Source organism: Globicephala melas, chromosome 2 (genome assembly GCF_963455315.2).
Source record: "Globicephala melas chromosome 2, mGloMel1.2, whole genome shotgun sequence".
NCBI classification, from domain to species: Eukaryota; Metazoa; Chordata; class Mammalia; order Artiodactyla; family Delphinidae; genus Globicephala; species Globicephala melas.
Genome location: NC_083315.2, coordinates 35,371,901 through 35,392,791, shown reverse-complemented (window position 1 = coordinate 35,392,791; position 20,891 = coordinate 35,371,901). Strand labels below are relative to the sequence as shown.

At 38.1% G+C, this 20,891-nt stretch overlaps 2 protein-coding genes across 5 annotated transcripts in view; one reads left to right on the top strand and one right to left on the bottom strand.

Annotated features, from left to right (window-relative positions):
• The window catches only part of TM6SF1 (transmembrane 6 superfamily member 1), a 28,302-nt gene extending 21,321 nt beyond the window's left edge, over positions 1–6,981 (top strand). For 2 of the 4 annotated variants that reach the window (XM_060293783.1, XM_060293784.1), the window contains one exon: positions 3,914–6,978. In XM_060293783.1, the coding sequence (XP_060149766.1) occupies positions 3,914–4,105 (192 nt within the window). In that variant the 3' untranslated portion in view covers positions 4,106–6,978. Of the gene's footprint in view, positions 1–3,913 lie in introns of all 4 variants that reach the window. The other 2 variants (XM_060293782.1, XM_030878500.2) reach the window with 2 other exon arrangements.
• Positions 6,547–20,891, bottom strand: part of HDGFL3 (HDGF like 3) — a 73,886-nt gene continuing 59,541 nt past the window's right edge. The window contains exons 4-6 of the mRNA XM_030878503.3: positions 19,992–20,150; positions 15,852–15,998; positions 6,547–6,718 (exon numbers count right to left, since the gene is read on the bottom strand). Coding sequence (XP_030734363.1) covers positions 6,713–6,718; positions 15,852–15,998; positions 19,992–20,150 — 312 coding nt within the window. The 3' untranslated portion in view covers positions 6,547–6,712. The remainder of the gene's footprint in view (positions 6,719–15,851; positions 15,999–19,991; positions 20,151–20,891) is intronic.

Sequence of the window (20,891 nt, the reverse complement as noted above, 5' to 3'; positions counted from 1 at the left end):
CATTATAAGCTGTGGGCCTCTTTGTTGCTTTTGTTAATGTTGTTGCTAGAAGCTTCCCAGTAAGAGTTCGGAGGAGAAATGCCTTATGTTGCTCAGAAGATACATTAATCTGTAGCTGTGTGTTGTGTATAATTACCTAAAAATCAGAGAAACTGGAAGAAAGCTCTGGGACAGATTCACAGTGGGTTTGGCAGGGAGCCTGCCATGCCATCCAATTAACAGCTCGCAGCCATGGAAGCAGGAGCAGTTCCACTTCAGTCAGGCAATGCCAGTGCCCCTTCCCACCTGCTGCCTCAGACTCTCCCACCCCCTGGCTATGCAGGTGCCACATACTTTCTCACAAAAGGGTCTGGAGGCTCATCTGTGGATAATTTGGTTGTCAAGAGTTGACTCTACTGGGGGACAAGTTTTATTAAGTTTTTTCCTTTATGGAAGCCTTTAAGAAAACCTGAAAGTAAAGGTTTAGGAAGAACATGGATAATTGGGATACTAAAGCAAATCTCATTTTAATCATTTGCTTCTGATGTGATTCATCACTAAACATCTTTTTTAGTATTAAAACTAGAGCTTGGGTTTAATGTCTTTTTACATGCTTGTTATCCTTTGGTGGAGACAGTCTTGAAATTGTCAAAAGATCAGCAAGGGAATCTAAAAACAAAGGGCCCCGGTTTTCAAGCAAGTAGAGTGCCAGATCATGAGCAAGCATTTCACTTGGGTTTTGTATCTGTCTGTGGAAGAGCTCCATGTGCTTGGCACTGTCCTAAGCACTTGACAAAGATCAACTCATTGAACCTGTGTAACAATCCTATGAGGTGGACTCCTGCTTTTCAGGTGAGGAGCCAGAGGTAGTTACATACCTAACACAAGGTCATATTGCTGGTTTTCGGTGAAGCTGGGATTTGACGCTGTCAATCTGGTTCCAGATTCAGTGTTCTTAACCACAAGACTATGGCGCTCAGAAAACCCTAAGAAACGGTAACACGGTTCTAGATTAGCTATTTATACCATATCAGCCAAATAACCTGGCTACTGTCCCAATGTTCACATTAGTTTTTGCCTATAATATTTATGTGGACACACAAAACTCTTTCAATTCTCCTTTCTGGAACCAAGATTGTGATTTTTAGTCAAATTCTTTCCAGGCTGTCTCTATAGGAAAACACAGCTATTAAAATTTAACCTTTTTCTTTGACTTTATTGCCTCATTTTCCATCCCAACCATCCATTCTTAAAAAAAAAAAAACCCAAAGTAAATCTCTTAACTAAATTTAAGGTGAAAAATGATTTAGAATGAAGTAGAAGAAAAATTATTAGGGGCTCGACCTCACATCACTGAATTTTGGAGAAATTTCTGGGACCCATAACTTGAACATGTAATCTTGGCCATGTGTCAGTTCAGCAGCACTGAGGTCACCAAGCCACCAGATCCTACTAGCACAGTGCTCATGCTGAGCTCTTCAGCCCTGTCATAAGGAGGTCTCACGTGCTGGTGGGAAAATCACCCAGGAGACACGGTGCAGCCCCTTAGCAGCTATGTGCTTGGGAAGGGAACCCTTCTCAAGTGAGACTGAGGGTTTTCTGAAACTTCAGCACCCTGGAAACTGGACACCATATGTCTTGGGAGGAAGCTATGGTTGGATTGCTCACTCAGCTAGAGGTGAGGCCACTATAAATACACCCATTAGAACCATGAGCAGTACTGGAACTGCAGAAAATTGGCCTCAGGCTCTTTCTCTCAATTACATACCTCTTTTGATTAGAAATGCAATCATCTTTGCCCCTTGTTAAACAATTTTGAAGCAAAAGGCCTACTAAAATAGGTATAAAAATAGAGAAATGCTTTGTAGAAGCTTTTTTGTATTTTGACAGTCACAAGACCATTACTGTTGAACGTTTATTGAGCTCTAACAATGTGATAGGTGCCACACAAAACATCAGACACAGTACCTGCCCGGTGGGCTTACAATCTAATCTAAGGACACGATCATTTTTTAATGTTGCCATGAGTTTGCTGTTTGTGAAAATGAGGTATTAACTGCACCGGTTAGTGCAGCAAAAAAGCCTACGAAATCAGACTCTTTAGCAGGTTCCCTATGCAAGTAGGCATGATTGCTCATATTATTCTCTCAAACTATGGTCCGCATTTCCCCAAATTTGGTGATTTTTGAGATGTGTATAAGTGTCTATAAAGATAGACACCAAATGCACATTTCTTAAAACCATGGTTCAAATCTGGCCTCTAGTCCAGAAGAAAAAATTTAGTTACAATATTCAGAAAAATACTGTTATTCAAAATAGGCCCTAGAAGAACATAGTGACAGGGGCCAAGTTCCTGTTCAGTGTTCCTAGAATGTCCACAAGAGCAGCTCCTCAGGGCAGCCTCTCAAATGCCCTTTACTCTCAAGGTGTTTTGTCTTCATAGCCCAGAGATGAAATATTTAATGTTTGCTGGGTTCTGTTTGGGCATGTGCCCCGGGGGAGGTGTGTTTGAGGGCAGAGCCCTCTCAGTGCCTCGCAGATCACAATGCAGACAGACGATTCCTGCGTTGGCATTGGCGTTGGTCCCTGGGTCCTTGGCAACACACCACGCTAATTTAATTTCTATCTCCAGAAAGCAGCAAAACTACCAGAGGCCCCCAGAATGTATCAGTAACTTGCAAAAATGTAACCTGTTAAAATCTGTCACTGATACAATCTGTATACATACTGCTTATGAAAACTTGTCCTTTGCTCATCATAGTAAAGTCAAGTGCTAAGTAACACTTTTATCTGTGTTAACCACTTAGCAGAATAAACTGATTTATTAACCACTTAGCAGAATAAACTGATTTCATATGGAAGGAAATGTAAGATAACTCATATGTATTTAAAGCAAATTATTTAGTTTTCATTCTTGTTACTTCTGTGCCTTCTTTAGATTATAGTATCTTCTGTCTCTTCACTTTGATCCTGATGAACTAAGTCACCACTTACTACATTTAGATTCCCAATCCTTTGTGTATATCTTGAATTTCAGTAAGATATGAAATGCAGACTCCAGGACTGCATTCTGTAATGATACAAGGATCCTGAGGAAATACTTTCACAGAAGCCTTTTCTAATAGATTCCCCTGTGCTTACGAAAAGTATCAAAAAAGACCAACTGGCACATTCTGAATGTATGTTCTCAACAAGTAATCTAAGTACAAATGGGAAGCTCTTGTCTTTCTGTTTTGTAAACTCAGATTATGCTGACAAGCCATACTTCTAAATAATTTGATTTGAAAAGGTTGCCTGCATGTATATTTGCCATTTTATAAAGAGCAACCAAATCCCTACGCCCACCCTTATCTTACAAAACAACCCTTAGTATTTTTTAAGTTGCATAAAAAAACAAATATGTGAATAAATAAACAAACAAATGCATAATGAAGGCTTTGAGCTCTTGCTCCAAGGAGTAGGTGAAAGAACTGATAAATGAAGCTGAGGCCCTCTCTCAGTGCTTCTCTTTAAATAGTTAGGCTAAAAATATTTTAAGCTGTCTAAACTCTGTACTTGCTTCATTTTAATTGGAACACATTTTGTGAGCCACAACTGAGTTCCTATATAGGATATCTCCAGAAGGTAAATCAGGAAAAAGCAGATTTTATTCAGATTTTTTGTCAAATTGAGCCACTACTGTCTGGTATGGGGGCACTAGATGCGTTAAAAAACAGCTAGCCTGATAAAGACGTGCTAAAGGTTTACTTTATTTGAAAAGTTAAGTCAAGAATAGCCCTAAATTCAATGAAATACTGAAGACGATGGATTGTTTGCAAGTCCTGGTTTTGAGGGCACAGGAGCATGGTCTGAATGAACCATTCAGAACTCATCGTGCATCCAACTAAACACAAAATTCATGCTTACCACCCCCCCCCTTTTTTTAATGCCACAGGCTCAGTTTTCTCACATCGGTGCTTCTCTTCATGCTAGAACTGCTTATGTCTACAGAGTCCCTGAAGAAGCGAAAATCCTTTTTTTAGCATTAAACATAGCATATGGAGTTCTTCCTCAGCTCTTGGCCTATCGCTGTATCTACAAACCAGAGTTCTTCATAAAAACAAAGGCAGATGAAAAAGTTGAATAAAAGCATTATTTTATGTTCTTTCTCTCTAGATTACTGACTTTTGTTATTTTGGTACCAATATTTGGTCCCATTCCACTCTCTTCCCATACAGGAACATTTAAGAATACATAAATTCTTGCTCCGTACTGTATATGTGAGCTATCATAGGAATTATGTGGATAAATTTTCTTTTTTTGAAGGAAAATTGAAGTTATTCAGAAAGCTTGTTTAAAGAAATATATTTCAAGTTATTTGTGAATAAACTTGACCACCTATCTCAATATTCTGTTTGCACACTTTAAATATAAGTGAAAAATTACAATTTAGCTCCTATAATAGTGAGCATGAAAAGGAAACTGTTCAAAAGTGAAAATGGTCTATGCATATTAAAAATTTCAAAGTAGCAAATACAGATGGAGAAATATTTTTGCATATAAGATCTATATGTTTCATTATCAACCTCAATATAAAAGACAAATTATCAGAATATTTAAAAATGTTGTTTGAAAAATGTTTTCCCAAGGAAAGTATATTATTTACTGCTGTTTCAAAAATTGCTTTTACTGAAATTTTTCTGTGAGTCTAAGTAGCTAAGGAGGGATCTATAACTTTATCATTACCCTTATTTTATTGATGACTGGAAATGTTTCTATTGTATTTCTGTGTATATTTTTAATAAATTATTTTTGGTCTTTTATGAAGACAAATCTTACTAAATTTGAAACATTTTGTATATTTTTTTTCAGAAAAAGTTCTGTAGTCTTTACGCCTTTTGTTTTAAAAATCTGTCAGCTATATTTCCAGTTCAAAATGTCATCTATATTCTCATGTTTTAGTGTGAGCAATGAAGAGGACTTTTCATGAATTAATTAAATTTCATTACTTTTAAATTAAAATATTCAAAATTAAAAAGTACCTTTTAAGGAAAAAGAAGTGGACTGGCATTCCTACTATCTTTTAATGAACTTTTCATATTTGGAAATGTGAGTGAGTATAATAGAGGAAAATCAATATTTGCTAAAAGTCAGAGAAACAAAGCAAAAATCCAGCCGCCGCCTCAGAGCCCGGGAGTGGTAAGTGGCGCTTTCATGCCCTCAGCTGCCATCATCACCACCACCACCACCACTACCATCATCATCATCAATGGCCCTAAGCTTTTAGGGCCACTCATGTTTTTCCTTCATGTTATTTACAAGCTCTTCACCAAAATAAGAAAACCAAAAGAAAATGGGGTCCAAATCACTGCATGGATAATGTCAAGTGTGTGAATTTAGGGTCCACTGAACTGGTAAGTATCTTAGACGTGCAAGCAATCATGTAGCCAGTTCCTCTCCCTCCCCACAGTGTTTAAAAAAAACCCTAAAATCCATACAGTGTTTAAAAAAAAAAGAAAACCCTCACCTGCACTTGATTCTATTGTCAACTTGCTGTTAACAATTTTTGCTTTAATATATGAATTACATTAATACCTCACATTACATATATGAAGCCAAATTACACTAACTTAGTTGTTTACAACCTCAAACCTTACTCCCAGTACACATTCCAATAAATTTATTCTGTAAAAACAATACATTTTTTTGTTTTTGATTTTTTTTTTACAGTAAACTTTTCAACTACAAACCTCGAATACGCGAAAGATGTTCCAAGGACAAGCATAACAGGACTGATAAAACCCAAACTGACTAAATGTGTTCTCACAATATAAGCTGGCATAAAAATAAATAAAATTTTCTGTTATCACAATTGCAACAATAATGTACACATAATAATGGTTTGTGGATGAGTATTAACTATTCTAATTCTAGTTCCAAAAGAAAACAACCGATCATTTTAAAAGTCTATATTTAAAAGTCAGTGCTTTGTCTTACTTCCCATAGGGCTACTGCTGATTCCAGCTTTAAAATGTAAAGAATCCAGCTTGAGTGATTAGCTCAAATTGTATTGAGATTGGGAAAAAATAAATCATTGCCTTTATTTTGGAGTAACACAAAAGACTCACTAACTTCACATATAGAAACTGAGTTTGCGTACGTTAACAACATGAGTTTTGAGAAGTATAAGCTGTCAACTAGCTATTTCTAATACGGAATAGATATTTTACAATATGATTAAACTTTACACATGGCCTCAAAACTGAAGAACAATTTTAAGTTTATCTTCAATATGCCAACATTGTGTATCTAGGAATTGGTTCCTGGGTTCTGTCACAGAGAGGAAATCCCTTAAGCATTATGTTGAGTGGTCATTTTAAAAAATGCTAAGTTATATTTAACTGAGTGTTTGGTGATGGTGGAGTAAAGGCAGGAGACTGATGAACATAACTGCCTTGATAAAGGATCCTAGACTTGTATAAGCTTGTGCAAAAATCTGGATAATCCTTAGTGGTTAAGGGCAACTTCATGCAACCAAATAACATGAAATTAAATCAATAACCTTAAAAAAGGCTAAAATGTCTTTTTTCCCCCAAACACAACAGAGAGGAATGTGAATAATGTACATACAAACTGGGGTTCTGTCAATGACAACAAGGACTATGTGTTGGTTCATATCAAATCCAAGAATATTAGACAACCAAACGTATAACCTTCTTGTGGTTTTCTTAATATGCAGCATTCATTATGGTAGTTAGGTCTGAAAAAAAAAGAAAGAAAACAAGCCTTTAGATGATTTTGGATATTAAGAATAAAAGCTAGCCACACCTTTATAGTATATAACTGGGTTTTCTGAGATTCCAACCTGCACTGCAGCATTAACAATACTTAGCAAGAACAGCCCCTGAGGCTCTGCTTTATACCTATTAGTGCAAAAAGCTAAAGGAATGACTAGGGCATTTTTAGTGTTCCATTAAGAAAAAAAAAAGGGGGGGGCTTCCCTGGTGGCGCAGTGGTTGAGAGTCCGCCTGCCAATGCAGGGGACACGGGTTCGTGCCCCGGTCCAGGAGGATCCCACATGCCGCGGAATGGCTGGGCCCGTGAGCCATGGCTGCTGAGCCTGCGCGTCCGGAGCCTGTGCTCCGCAATGGGAGAGGCCACAACAGTGAGGGGCCCGCGTACCGCAAAAAAAAAAAAAAAAAAAAAAAAAAGTATTTGAAGAGTATGCAGATTATTCTGTATAATATTTACAACTTACTTGTGACATATGGCTCAAAGGAATACAAAAGTTAATAAAATCAAGATGTACAAAAAGAACGGAAGCCTCGATTTCTGTTAAAATTTAGATTACATCCATGTGACAAAGATAAAATATTTCCGTTTCCTAAAAGAATTATGTTTCAATTTTGGTCCCACTTTAAATTGTATCAGGTTACATTTCCCCACAGGGATGCTATTTTTGTTTTCTTCATCATTATCCCAAATACATTAAACCCCTTAGTAATGTTCTCATGAGATGAATGAAAAAGGGAACTCGGGCCCCCAATATTTTTTCTAAAAACAGCCTGCTTCAGCTCTTTACTTCACTGAGTGAATGAACTTGTTTGTAAGCATACATGTGCTCACTCATGGGTATGTTTTCACTTATGCAGCCAAAATCTATCCTGTACCGTACAGAATACAATATACAAATAATTCCAGAACCTTCAAATAGGAAAAGTTACTAAACCTACCATCCACTCAAGATGGCAGAAGTACATTTCTTAGCCTTCTTTGTTCCTACCAAAATGAGAAAGCTAATCTTAAATAAAAATTACATTTAAAATCTGTGAACTTGCAAGATTCAGAGCCTCGTGACTCCTAACAAAGAAAAACACTAGAAATAAGATTATACTCACAGACTTTAGAGGATTTTCCTCCCTTGTGAAGGAGGAAGACACCCATTAAAACAATGAAAAATTGTTAATCGACCAAAGAAAATTCTTTGTAACAATGTCTTTTTATTAATATTAATGTGAAAGGCAATACATTCTATGTTTACACTGGTAGAAAATTCATAGTAACAACTACTCAATCCATGTTGAAGAGTATATTTTGAACAGATGGTCTGATGGCAGCCTCAGAATATTATTCGTGCTCCAAACAAAGTGCAAGTGGTAGCAAAATGTGACTATAACTTTAAGGACATGCTTTTTGGGGGGCGGGGTCTTTAAACAAGGTGCTATCAAATGAGTACTTATAAAACCAAATTATAAATCTAATTTTTTTAACTTCTCATACCATAATCACACTCTGTGCGCCTGTGTGTGAAAATATATCTTGTTAATTCATAATGGTGAATGTCCTGGACACACTGTTCTGAGTATTTGCTAGACTAGAAGTCTCCTCCACGTAAGCAGCCAGAATTTGTTCCTTAACGCGCTGGTTGCCATGCTCAGCGCCACACCACTTCTATACTGGATAATGGCTGGCTAATCCAATCAGATTCTCTCTTGAGGCATTTGAATATGAGGCACATTGAAAGGCTGCAGGGTGGCAGTGAAGCTGAAGGACACCCAGAACATAGTAAGCAGAAGTTATAAGGCAGGTGAAGTCAGGATCTTTTTTTTTTTTTCCATAGGATCATTTTATGGAGCACCAGTTTTACTGCAAAAAATGATGACAGATAAACTATGGTTATTCAGACTTGGGCATTTGGCACTTTGTCAAAAATAAATGAAATAAGCCTATTATTTCAAGGAAAATGGCAGTATTTGTCACCAATGATAAAATCTGAGCTTTTAAGTGAAAATTAGAATTCTAGAAACTTAAATCCTCCACAACCAACAGCTTCCCAAAACGTAGATTCTTCTGACAAGACAGGCAGTGATATTTAAAATGTGACTAAAAAGATTTCATAATGAAATATTTGGAAAACTTGAATAACTCAGGGAACAAAGATTTTCCAAATGTGTGAAAGCTATTCAAAGTGCCAGACAGTCCAATGGATTTTAACCAAACAGAATACCAAGGGTTCAGTTCCACACTGCAACGAACCTCTGAGAAATTACCACTTACAGAATTGGTGTAATATCAGAGAATACACACAATGATATGAAAAGACTATTAAAATACGCATAACTCCACTTCTCAACTACATGTTTATGTAAGACCACATTTTCTTCCTATACTTCAACCAGAATAACATCACAACAGACTGAATCCAGAAGCAGATATGAGAATCCTGCCTGATGTCTTCTATTAAAGCAGACATTAAAGAGATTTTTAAAAATGTAAAACCGTGCCATTTTTCTCAAAAAATTTTGGGGAAAATGCACTTTTCACAAAAACGTGTTATTTATACTAAGTAATGGGTTTATTATTATTTTAAAGGAAATTAGTATCTTAAAATTTTGTTTTTATTTCTAATTAAGTAAATATCAATAGCTATATCAAAAACTCTTTGGGGCCCTCAATAACTTTTAAGAGTATTAAAGGGGTCCTGAGCCAGCTTGATGAACCACTGGCTTAGAATAAATGAGAGTGAACGGTGAGAAATGAGGCTGAAAAGATAAATTGGGGTTGGAGTGTGAAGGCCATTATATGCTGAAATAAGGAGTCTGGGCTTGATCTAGAGGGCAATGGCAAGACATAAGGAGGCAGCACTATATGGCAGGAAGAACAATAGTTCCAGAGTCAGAAGAATAAAGGTATGAATATTGGTTAGTGGTTACAGTGAACTCTCTGGCTATCCTCCCAACATTTATTCTATCCTCTGCTCCTCCCCACAATTATGTGATAGCCTTGTGATTTGGGGACTTGACTCCAGCTCCAGGGATGGGGAGAACCTGACTGGTCTGAGCCAGTTCTAATCCCCTTGTTATCAGTGGTTGGTTCAGGGATGGGCAGCTTTCTGACATGGATCTCAATGATGGCTGCCTCCTGGTATTCATACCCTTGGGTAATACCCTCCCTTTGAGTGTGGGCTGGACCTTGTGACTTGCTTCTAATAAACAGAATGAGGCAAAAGTGATGGGATAACAAAAGACTGACTTCTGTGTTGCTAGCGTTCTCTCTCTTGCTAATGAAGCCAGCTGCCATGTTGGAGTTGCCTTATGGAGAGACTCATGTGGCAAGCAACCAAGGGAGGCCTTTGGCCAACAGTCAATGAAGAACTGAAGCCCTCAGCCCAGTAAGCTGTGTGTAACCAAATCCTGCCAACAACTTTCTGAGTGAACTTGGAAGAGGACCACCCCTCCGCACCCCCCAGATGAGCCTCAAAATGATTTGAGCCCCTGCTAATACTTTTAACTGCAGCTTTGGAGAGATCAAGATAGAGGTATCAACAAGTTACATCTATTTGGATTCCTGACTCATAGAAAATGCTATTTTAGGCCACTGAGTTTTGGGATAATTTGTTACATGGCAAGAGACAATAGAACAGGTATATTATCTGCATGGCTTCCCGGCCACAAAGATTAGTCCCCTCCACTTTATAGCCACATGAATCAGGAAGGGGAGCTCTAAGTGTTCTGGAGCCTACCCTTTCTGCCTCATGCTTCCACTAGCAGGGGTGAGGATGAAGGCAGAGAGCCTCTGGAAATAAAGGGGGTCTCAGAAGTCTGTGGGTTCCTTGTAAGAACCTCTTCTTTCCTTTCTTTATCGATATTCATAACTTCAACACCACTATCTGCCTTGAGCCATCAATAATCCTTTTTCCTTACGCCCTTTATTCTTGCTTACTTCGGTTGCCACAAGATGGGCTCCAGAGCATCTATCACTTCCTGGACTCTCATCCTCAGTCACTTTTTACATGTTTGTTTATAACCTCATCTCTTAAATGCTCCCACCGCCCCCAACCCAGATTCCTTAATCTCTTCCACTGGGCCCCTTGGAAATCATAGCCATCAGCAAATTTCCTAAATTCATGATATATTTTACTCATCAACTTGTTCTAACTGAAACCTGGTTTCCCCTGAAGATAGTGCTGCTTCTTTTCCTGCAACCCCCAGATGGTAACTATTTCCTTTGCCACAGCTCTTATACTACAGGCCCCCGAGGTGGGGAAGGTGTCCTTGATCTTAATGACTATTTCTAAGCTCTTCTTCCTCTCCCCTGTGCTTCCATCCCCAGGAAAAATAATCCTTCTAGCTTTTAGTCTCAATATTGTGAACCACCACCCCTCCCTTACTGCAGTCACCTCCAGACACCCCAGGTCACTCCCCTTTTCTCCTTGAAGACTTTAGCTCTGGCCCACTGTCATTCAATAGGATAATAACTGCTGGATGTCGACATGCAGAGAGATCGTCTTTCCAACACTCTGGCCTCTTAAGTTCCTAGACTTCCTCTTCTCCAAAGATCTCGTCTTCCACCTTACCTCAGTCACTCATTTCCATGGCTATTTCGTAGACAAGTGTTTCTCAACCACTGAGAGTATTTGCAAATACTGTTTTAAGTCACTGTTCTTTTGGGGGCAATTATGGGAACGTTATAGGTTATTATAAGAACTTGGAGGTCCTGTGGCATTTAACGGGCAGGGGCCAAGGGTACTAAATATCCTGCGATGTGAACAGTGCTCACACAATGAAAAACTGTCCCACTCAAAATACCAAACTCACCTGCACTGTCATCAGCACCTACTGCCACCCTTCCACAGTTTGATCTAAACATCTTCCTATTCTATAACCACCTATCTTTCCAGCTCGCTCCCTTTATCCAGTACTCCAACTCCAAGAATTCTTGGATATGCAAAATCTGTTGATCCTGTCTCCTTCCTCACATCCTTATTTCCCTCTGAACATATTTTGGATTCCATGGGTCCATCATTATAATTAATCCCTTCCTTGCATACATCCTCAACTCCCTTGTCTTGAACCTCCTTTATTCTCTGGGCAAGCACCAATTCTAGTTAAATGCAATTCTCTGCCACTCCATGATTGCACAATTGAATATGCCTGGAGAAAAACACACAGCCATCTGACTGTTCTCACTTTAAATTCATGACCACTAACCTCACGTGGGCCCTTACCGCTGTCTGGCAATTCAACTTCATTTCCCAAGTCCAATCACTCTTCTGTTCTTCTAAGTAACTATTTTATCCCTTTTCCTCTCTCTTTAAACTTTCAACACTTCTTCCTGTTCTCACTCTCAAATGTTGACCTTGCTTCCTAAGAAGATAAAAGCAATCAGAAGAGAACTTTTGCATGCTCTCACCCCAAGTACTCATTTACCTGCCCCTGTGCCCAAACGCTCTGCATTTCCTCCTGCTTCAGTGGATGGAGTAAGGTAACCCTTCCGGATGTGCACTAGATTTTATGCCTTCTTGCCTTCTGAAGAGCACTACTGTGGCAATTTTTTCTTACATTATTATTTTGTGATCATTCCATATTTGGATCATTCTCATCAGCATATGTGCTGTATATTCTCCCATCAAGAAAAAAAAGCCCCTCTGACCTTCTATCCTGGACCATGTCTATTAAATATTTGAAAAAAAAAATTAGGCTACTTGCCCTATAAGATATCAGGACACATTATAAAGCTACTAAAATTTAAGAAAGTTTAGTACTGACCAAAGGAACAGAATAGAGAACCCAGAGAGAGACCCATGGCTATATGACAGATGACACTGCAGATCAGAGAGGAAAGGAGAGACTATTTAATAAATGGTGCTGGTTAAATGGTTATGCTATGGGGAGAATGCAGTAGGAGCCTATCTCATACTATACACAAAAATCAATTCCAGATGGATTAAACACTGAAATGTTAAGAACAAAACTTTACAATTTTAAAAGGAAATATAGGAGAATACCTTTCTGACTTTGAGATAGGAAAAGACTTCTTAAACAAGACAGAAAAACGATAACCATAACAAGGAAAGTTTGATACATTTGACTACAATAAAATTAAGAAAGTCTGTTCACTAACAGCTTAGAGAAGATATCTGCAATGCATGTGACCACCCATGGCAGTGAGAATCCAGAATATGTAAAGGAGTCCTACAAGTCAGTAAGAAAAGAAGTCCAACAGGAAAATGGGCAAAAAACCAAAATCAAGCACTGCACAGAAGAGGAAACAGAGGTGGTCAATAAACATGTGAAAAGAGGCTCAACTTCATTATTGATCAAAGAATCACAAATTTAGACTATAATTTACATCCACTATATTGGCAAAAATTTTAAAGTCTGACAATGCCCAGTTAGTCACAGGGAACTCATACACTGATGGTGCGAGTATACATGGATCCAACAACTTAGGAAAATACTTTGGCATTACCTTGTAAAGTTAAAAACCTTAAACTCATGACTCAGCATGTCCAGTGTGAGTTTACATACCCTAAAGAAACTCTTTTATGTGCATTAGCTCAAAAATGAGCAAAATTATATTATTATTTAAGTATATACGTATATGTTAGGTATGGGCTAAAATTTTGAAAATGAAAGGAAATAATAAATACAACGCTAGTGGTTATCTCTGGTTAGGAAGAAGATAGGATGGGGAAGAACATGTATATAGATACAAGTTATTGTTATGTTCTAGTTTTGGCTGAGTGGTAGGGTCTCTGGTATTCATTAAATTACCATGCTTACTACTTTATTTTTATATTTTATATATATATCCTTTTGTGTATAAAATTATATTATTAGAAACAGGTTAAAAATAAAAAGATCTCAGGCTCTTGCTTCAAATTCAGGCTCTGACTAGCTGTGCGACCCTGGCCCAATCCTTTCAGCTTCAGTTTCCCCAGCTACAAAGTGAAATAACACCTGCACCTACCTCCTGGGATTTGTATGAGGATCAAATGCATGTACAGCATTTAGCACAGTATGTGGCACATGGTAAAAATGTTAGCCACTACTACTCTGACTCTGCTGCTGTTGTTACTTCTAGTAGCAACTATCTTCTGAGGTGCTTTCAAGTTATTAAAGTAGAAATGGTTTTATTAAATTAGAAAAATGAATCTACAATGCAAGAGCTAGAGTGAGAAGTCATCAGTAACACCTAACAGCTGAAACCACATGAGTGCATAAGATGGAAACAGGGGAAGCTTTCAGATTGGAAGTGTACCAAGACAGCCTAGAGAAAAGTGCTCTAGAAGGAGACTGAGGAGACACTGGGAGAGGAAGCAGAAGAGACTGGTGACCTGGAGGCAAAGTCAGGAGGAGAAAGTGGCTAATGGTATTAAATGCTGCAGAGTAAAATAAAGACTAAAGGAGACACTGGATTTGGCAATGAGAGGATCACTAGGAAACTTTACAAGAGCAGTTTCCATGAACCGGTCAAAGAAGAAACAAGAGTGCCATGGGTTAAGGTAGTGGTCCCCAACCTATTTGGCACCAGGGACTGTGTTTCATGGAAGACAATTTTTCCACGGACTGGGGTGCAGGGGCAGGGGTGGGGTGCGGGGGGGAGATGGTTCCGGCGGTAACGCGAGCGATGGGGAGCAGCAGATGAAGCTTCCTTGCTCGCCCGCCGCTCACCTCCTGCTGGGTGGCCCAGTTCCTAACAGGCCTCTGACGGACAGGTAGCGGTCCACGGCCTGGGGGTTGGGGACCCCTGGGTTAAGGCATGAGTAGGTGAGAAGATGGACGCTGGGAGAAAAAAGAACTCTTTTAAGAAATTAGAGATAAAGAGAAAGGTGAAAAGAGTAGGATACATGGTGGAAGGGAGGTATCTTTAAGGTTAAGGGAGACCTGATACTGTTTATAGGCAGAGAGTAAGGAGCCAGCAGAAAAGAAAGTAAAGGTATAGGAGAGAAAGGGGACCACTGATGGGGTGTAGCATTGGAGAAAGCAGGAGATGATATTCTGGACTCTGGTGATAGGAAGGTGCAGATTAGTGCTTCTCTTTAACTTGGGCGTTTAGTTAAAATGCAGACTATGATTTGATAGCTCTGGGGTTAAGCCTGGATTCTGCATTTCTAACAAGCCCCCAGGTGATGTTGATGCTACCTGTCTGCAGACCACACACTGAGTAGTACGGGTGTAAACTACCTCTTCCTCTGTCATGGGAAGTACAGCTAGAAATTTATTGGAGAGAGGTCAAGAGAAGGAAGACAGGCAGAGGATGGGGTAAACTGAGCTGGGTGAGAGAAACAAGGGAATAAACAGAATCATAACTTGGGAAAAATCATGGGTAACTGGAAGCAGGAGGAGACAGTTGAGAGGTAAACAGTAATGACAAGAGTAAGCAAGAACTCAGCTGAAACCAGAATTTAACTAAAGAGTAATAATAATTTATTTTATCAGTATTGTTTTAAAATGATTTGCTGCTGTCCAATTAGTCTTCATAAAGACTCATGGAAAATGACCAGGGGCAAAATCTGCCTTCACTAAAACTTTTACGAAGGTGGACTTGCCTGTGACTTTGAAGTTAACAGAGGTTAACAAAAGTTAACAAGATTCAAAGTGTACAAGTTTTCCCCTTGGTTCCTTTAAACATTAATATTCACATATAGCTTGAATATTTAAATGTTTAAAATCCCCATGGGTATATTAAATTACATACTGCTTCTAAGAAAGAAGGAGCAGTATAAAATACCCTATTTTGAACATGCCATTCATTTTATAATATAAGAAATACAACTGTCAAATTCTGAGGTGGCATTTCATAATTTCAATACTTCATGCCTGACTTCTAAAAAACTCTCAAGGTGAAGTTAGTTTAAAAAAGAATAAACCTGTCAGAGTTCCAAACTGATAGACAGGTGTAATTCCCACCCAGCTCTCTTTTGTTCTCAGACTCTAAGCATCTGATCACTTATTCAGGAGCTGTGAGTGAATGTATATGTCAAGCTGAGAATGTTTCTCCATTTACTAAGGCAACGTTTACTAATGCTGAGATAATGAAATCTGTTCTGAGGCAAAATGTCTTCTAAGTTAACAGGAAGATAAGAGAAATCACAGGTATATTCTTACCCCTTCACTGGTTTTTTGCAAGTCTGAAGTTGTGTTTCTTGTGTCATTGCCGGCATCTCCACCCTCAGAGCTGCTTTTATTTTCTTCTTCTTTGCAGTCCTTGTCATCTTCATCTCCTGGAGATTTCCGGGACTGTTTAGAGGATTTCTAAATATTTAGACAAGTTAAAAAGTATAGTCAAAAGTAGAAACCCAAATGCACAAATGTAAGTAAGAAATGTAGAAGCAGCTGACCTATATCCAGTCTTTGTGGCTTGATACAGGATATACCAATACAACATGGCAGTGTGCCACGACTGAGCTAGGTGACCTTGGACAAGTGATTTCACCTCACGGGGCCTCAGTTTAACCAGCTGGAAAGGAAGTAGAGGTGGACTAGATAACCTTCTAGTTCTTTCCAGTAGTGTGATATTAAAAGCAGAAAATAGAGATTCACATACCTGGAACACTGTCAATGAATAAATATAGGTGATGGACACCATTCTAGGAAGGCTACAGAGCTAGAAGGCACCCTAAAGGTCTCCTTGTCCTTCCCCATCATTTCACAGTAGAATGTGAGGTCCAGAGAAGCAAGGTAAACTATCTAGGATACTATATGGATATTCATGTTGGAACACTTATGGAAGCTGTTTGGTTAATGGTATACATGGGATGATCTTGACAAAACTTTTCTATCACCATATGATATGAATTAACTTTAATCTTTTAAATTATGGATAGTTATTTAAGAACTCAAGGCCACACTGGAAAACTAGCCCTTTTTTTCTTATCAACTTGCATTTGAAACCAAGATGAACTCTACAGTGAAGATAAAAATACAATTATAGTTCGCAGCCAGAGCTGCTTTGCAGAACAGCATTAAAATGATCAAAAGCTGGCCCCACTGTGTACCTTTAAGAAAATAACATGTAGCATTTCACTTACATTTCCTTTTTGAGAAATTTTATGAATCTTTAAGCACATGGTAAATAACAGCTAAGGCAAAACTCATTAAAGCAAGTCACTTTTGGTCTTACAGAAATGAATTAGCAAATCTGAGCTTCCTGAGACAATCAATATTTTAAAATGCAACTTTCAAAGAGAAAATATCTTCTAGCTATGTGACAGAATATGGAATTACACTGCTTCTATCTTACTTAAATGAAACTACCAACCAAGCCCAAAATGTCAGTTTAAAATGACTTCATTTTTACTTTTTACAAGGAGGGAAAGCAGGGGTTTAATAATCCAAACATGGAGTGCCTGGAGTTAAAGTTTAGATCAAGTATGATGATGTAAAAAGTGAAATACTTTTGTTCTCCTAGTAAATACAGTATAATTATTGAAATGCAATAGTTGCTTTATATAATAATTCTCAAGTAATAGTCCTTGACTTGCAGTTCTTACAGATAATAGGCAGAACTCCCTAAAATTTATAGTGCTTACAAAGGATACTTACGAGTAATCCTACGAGTTTTTTTTTTTTTTTCTACAAGTGAGTTTTTAAGCTTTATAATTTGATATACATAGACTAGAATTAGGGCATTACTATGTTTTGCTAATGAGTCACATTCGGTATTCTACTAAGAAATCTGGCTGCCAAGCTATATTTGGTAACCTTAGAAAGCGCTTACTGTGCTTATGCAGATCGTCGCAATTCCTGTAATTTTGGGGAAGGACCCTTCATCAGTTTCATCAATATGGTTTTGAATTGGTTGTGTGTCCAACTGTTGCTATCTTTGGTTTTTAACTAAGATTACTAACGGTTTACTATCATCATCAGTTTAGTTTGTTGCGAGGCTCTCTGATTAGCCCTACTTTATACAGTAAATAACTTGCATGCAAAATATTTTTTGCTTATAATTTTCTAGTATCTGTTATGGCTCAAATATGAATCACACATACACTTACTGCTAAAATGATATATATATAACCTCCCTCAAATGTGCTTATACTATGGCTCTTATGAACATTTTTTTCCACAGAAAAAACAGAATTAGGTGAGGGAGAGGGAAAGTGAGACTTCTCCCTCAACCTAACTTGGATGCAGTCAAAAAAGTTTGTGAACCAAGAGTTTAGTGGTAAAGGAAGATTATTCAAGAAACAGATGTAAAAAAAATCACCATATTCAACAAAAAGGAAACATCTGGGAAGCCAAAGAGAGCAGTGAGGTTATACGAGGTAAGTGGTTCTCTAAACGTGGTTCCCAGATCAGCAACATCAGCTCACTGGATATTTAATTCCCCACCCTGGACCCTGCCCTAGACCTACTAAAATAGAAAATGGTGGGGGGTGCTGACACTCAGCAATAAGTGTTTTAATAAGCCCTCCAGGTGATTCTGATGCATGCAGAAGTTTGAGAACTATCGTGCTAGGTTACTCGGTTGATATTGAAAATTAAAAATCATGGTTCTTAAGTGATCATGAAAGTTGTGATCTTGAAGGAAAGCAAAGGAAATGATTCTTTAATTTAAAATCGATACGCCTTAGTAAGTAAAGTATGTCTTTACCTCTTCACTACTTTAAATTATAAATCCACCCCAGGTATGAGCCCTATTACTTCTGGTTTTCACAAGAGTGATGAAATAATGACATTTAAAAGCCACATATCCACACTATTAAATACCTCAGGTACCTTAGAGGGCTTAGATAATTTAGGGTGGTGCAACACATTACACAGAAGCTCAGCAGGCAATCATAAACTAAATTAAATTCAATTGGGTGTTTAAATGAAGTCCAAAATGTTAAAAGAAATTCAGCTTAAAAAATAACCCCTATGGAATATACAGTCTGTTAGGGAAAATTCTAATTATTTTGTTGCCATTTGCAAACTTTACCCCCATTTAAGGCAGATACCATGTTTTTCATTAGGTGTACAGGAAGTTACATGCATTCATACAATTTTACCCGTATGCCAGTTGGGTGGATTTTATAGACTGTAAAATAAAATGTTGATAGTCTAAGAAACCCTTGATACTTGTTTTTAAGGAATTTCCTAAGTATATCCAGCCAATAAATACCAGAGTCTAAATGGAAGTAATTTGTCCAAGTATTCAACTGTGTGACAGACCAATTGCAGCAAAACTTGTACCCATCTTTATCTTCAAAGATCCATCTACCCTGCTTTAAGTTTCTAAAAGGTGAAGAATTTCCACAATATCATAGTTTTTTCAATTGTATTTCTGAATTACTGTATGAAAAACCTAAACTTTCAATTTGTAAGTCAAGGATCATGTCACGCCTCCAATAAATGATTGTTACATCTGGAATAAAATTCAAACTCCTTAACATGGTGTGCCAGTCTCCATTATTTAGCCTTTGCCTGTCTCTCCCTCCCGATCATGATTCTCCAATCATGCCTGCCTTCTTTCAATCCAGGCCATGTCAAACTCTTCCCTCCCTCAGAGCTTTGCTGCTCTGCCACACGCGCTCCTCGTCCCATGCTCTTCTTTCAGGTCTCGGCATAAATTTCATCTTTTCGGAAAGGCCCGGCCACTCTATCTAAATAGATACACTTACTCTGTTGTTCCCTGCTCCCATTCATTTCCTTCATAGCCCTTTCAGAATTTACAGTTATTTATTATTTGTTTTTTAACTCTGTGTTTCCACCCCCTCCAACCCACTGTATTGTAAGTTACATGAGGGTAGGAATGGCGTTGGATTTGCTCACCACTATCTACCTAGTACAAGTGTCTGACATAGAATAGGTGACCTGAGATATGAGAACTGAACAAATAAAGAACCAAAGCACATTCTTTAAAGCAGAGAGACAAGAAAGAGTCTATCTTTATATTTACATCTATAATACTAGACATAGTCCTAAATTGTACTGAGTCTCCTATATTCCTAAATTCTTCAGGGCTCACCTGGGGGTTGTTATAAGAGGAATACCTATTCTTACATCCTTGATTAAAGAACAGTCCTCCTCCAACAGAGAAGGTGCTATTTTCAGGGTCAACAGCCCTTATGAGTCAATACCAGTTAACCTCACATCTAAGATCACCTGTCTTATTCCCCTCAGATATATTACTGTCTCTAAAGGCAGAGGCTCCACAGAGCTAATATATTTCTATGTGCCCAGTGAATGAATTAAAAGTAATCTAAAAACCTTTAATGAATATGCATACAGCATTAACAACAATGGGAAAGGTTTCTTAGTAACCTTTGAAGTGTATGACTTTTTCCGTTTTGAGCCTGCTTTTTCATTCTTTCTTTTGCCTTTTCCATCTTCTTCTACTCTATCACCTTCTTCCTCACTGCTTGCATCTGCAGTATTCCCGCCTTCTCCCTCGGTTTCTGAAGAGCTCTGTTGCTGAATTGCCTAAGAGATAATAAAATATTAGCTAATTACATTTTTGAAAAATAGCAAAGACTACAGACTATGAAAAGAATCATTCTATTCTAATTAGAAGAAGTTCAGCTTACTCAAGATTTTCAAAATAAACGGCTGTCAACTTCAATTTTCCAGTGACCAATTGACATGAACCCTCTTAAGGTAATAGAATTACAGGCATACCTCGGAGATACTGCAGGTTCAGTTGCAGACCACAGCAATAAAGTAAATATCACAATAAAGCAAGTCACATGAATTTTTTGGTTCCCCAGTGCATATAAAAGTTATGTTTATACTAAACTGTAGTCTACTAAGTTTGCAGTAGCATTATATCTATAAAAACAATGTGTATACCTTAATTTAAAAATACTTTATTGCTAAAAAATGCTAACCATCATCTGAGCCTTCAGTGAGTCCTCATCTTTTTGCTGGTGGAGGGTCAGCCATGCTGATGGTTGCTGACTGGTCAGGGTGGTGGCTGCTGAAGGCTGGGAGGCTGTGGCAACTTCTTAAAATAAGACAACAGTGAAGTCTACAGTATCAATTGACAAATGATTTCTCTGTAGCAGGCAATGCAGCTGGATAGCATTTTACCCACCACAGAATTTCTTTCAAACTTGGAGTCAGTCCTCTCAAACCCTGTCACCACTTTATCAACTAAGTTTATATAATATTCTGAATCCTTTGTGGTCATGTCAACAATCTTCACAGCATCTTCACCAGGAGTAG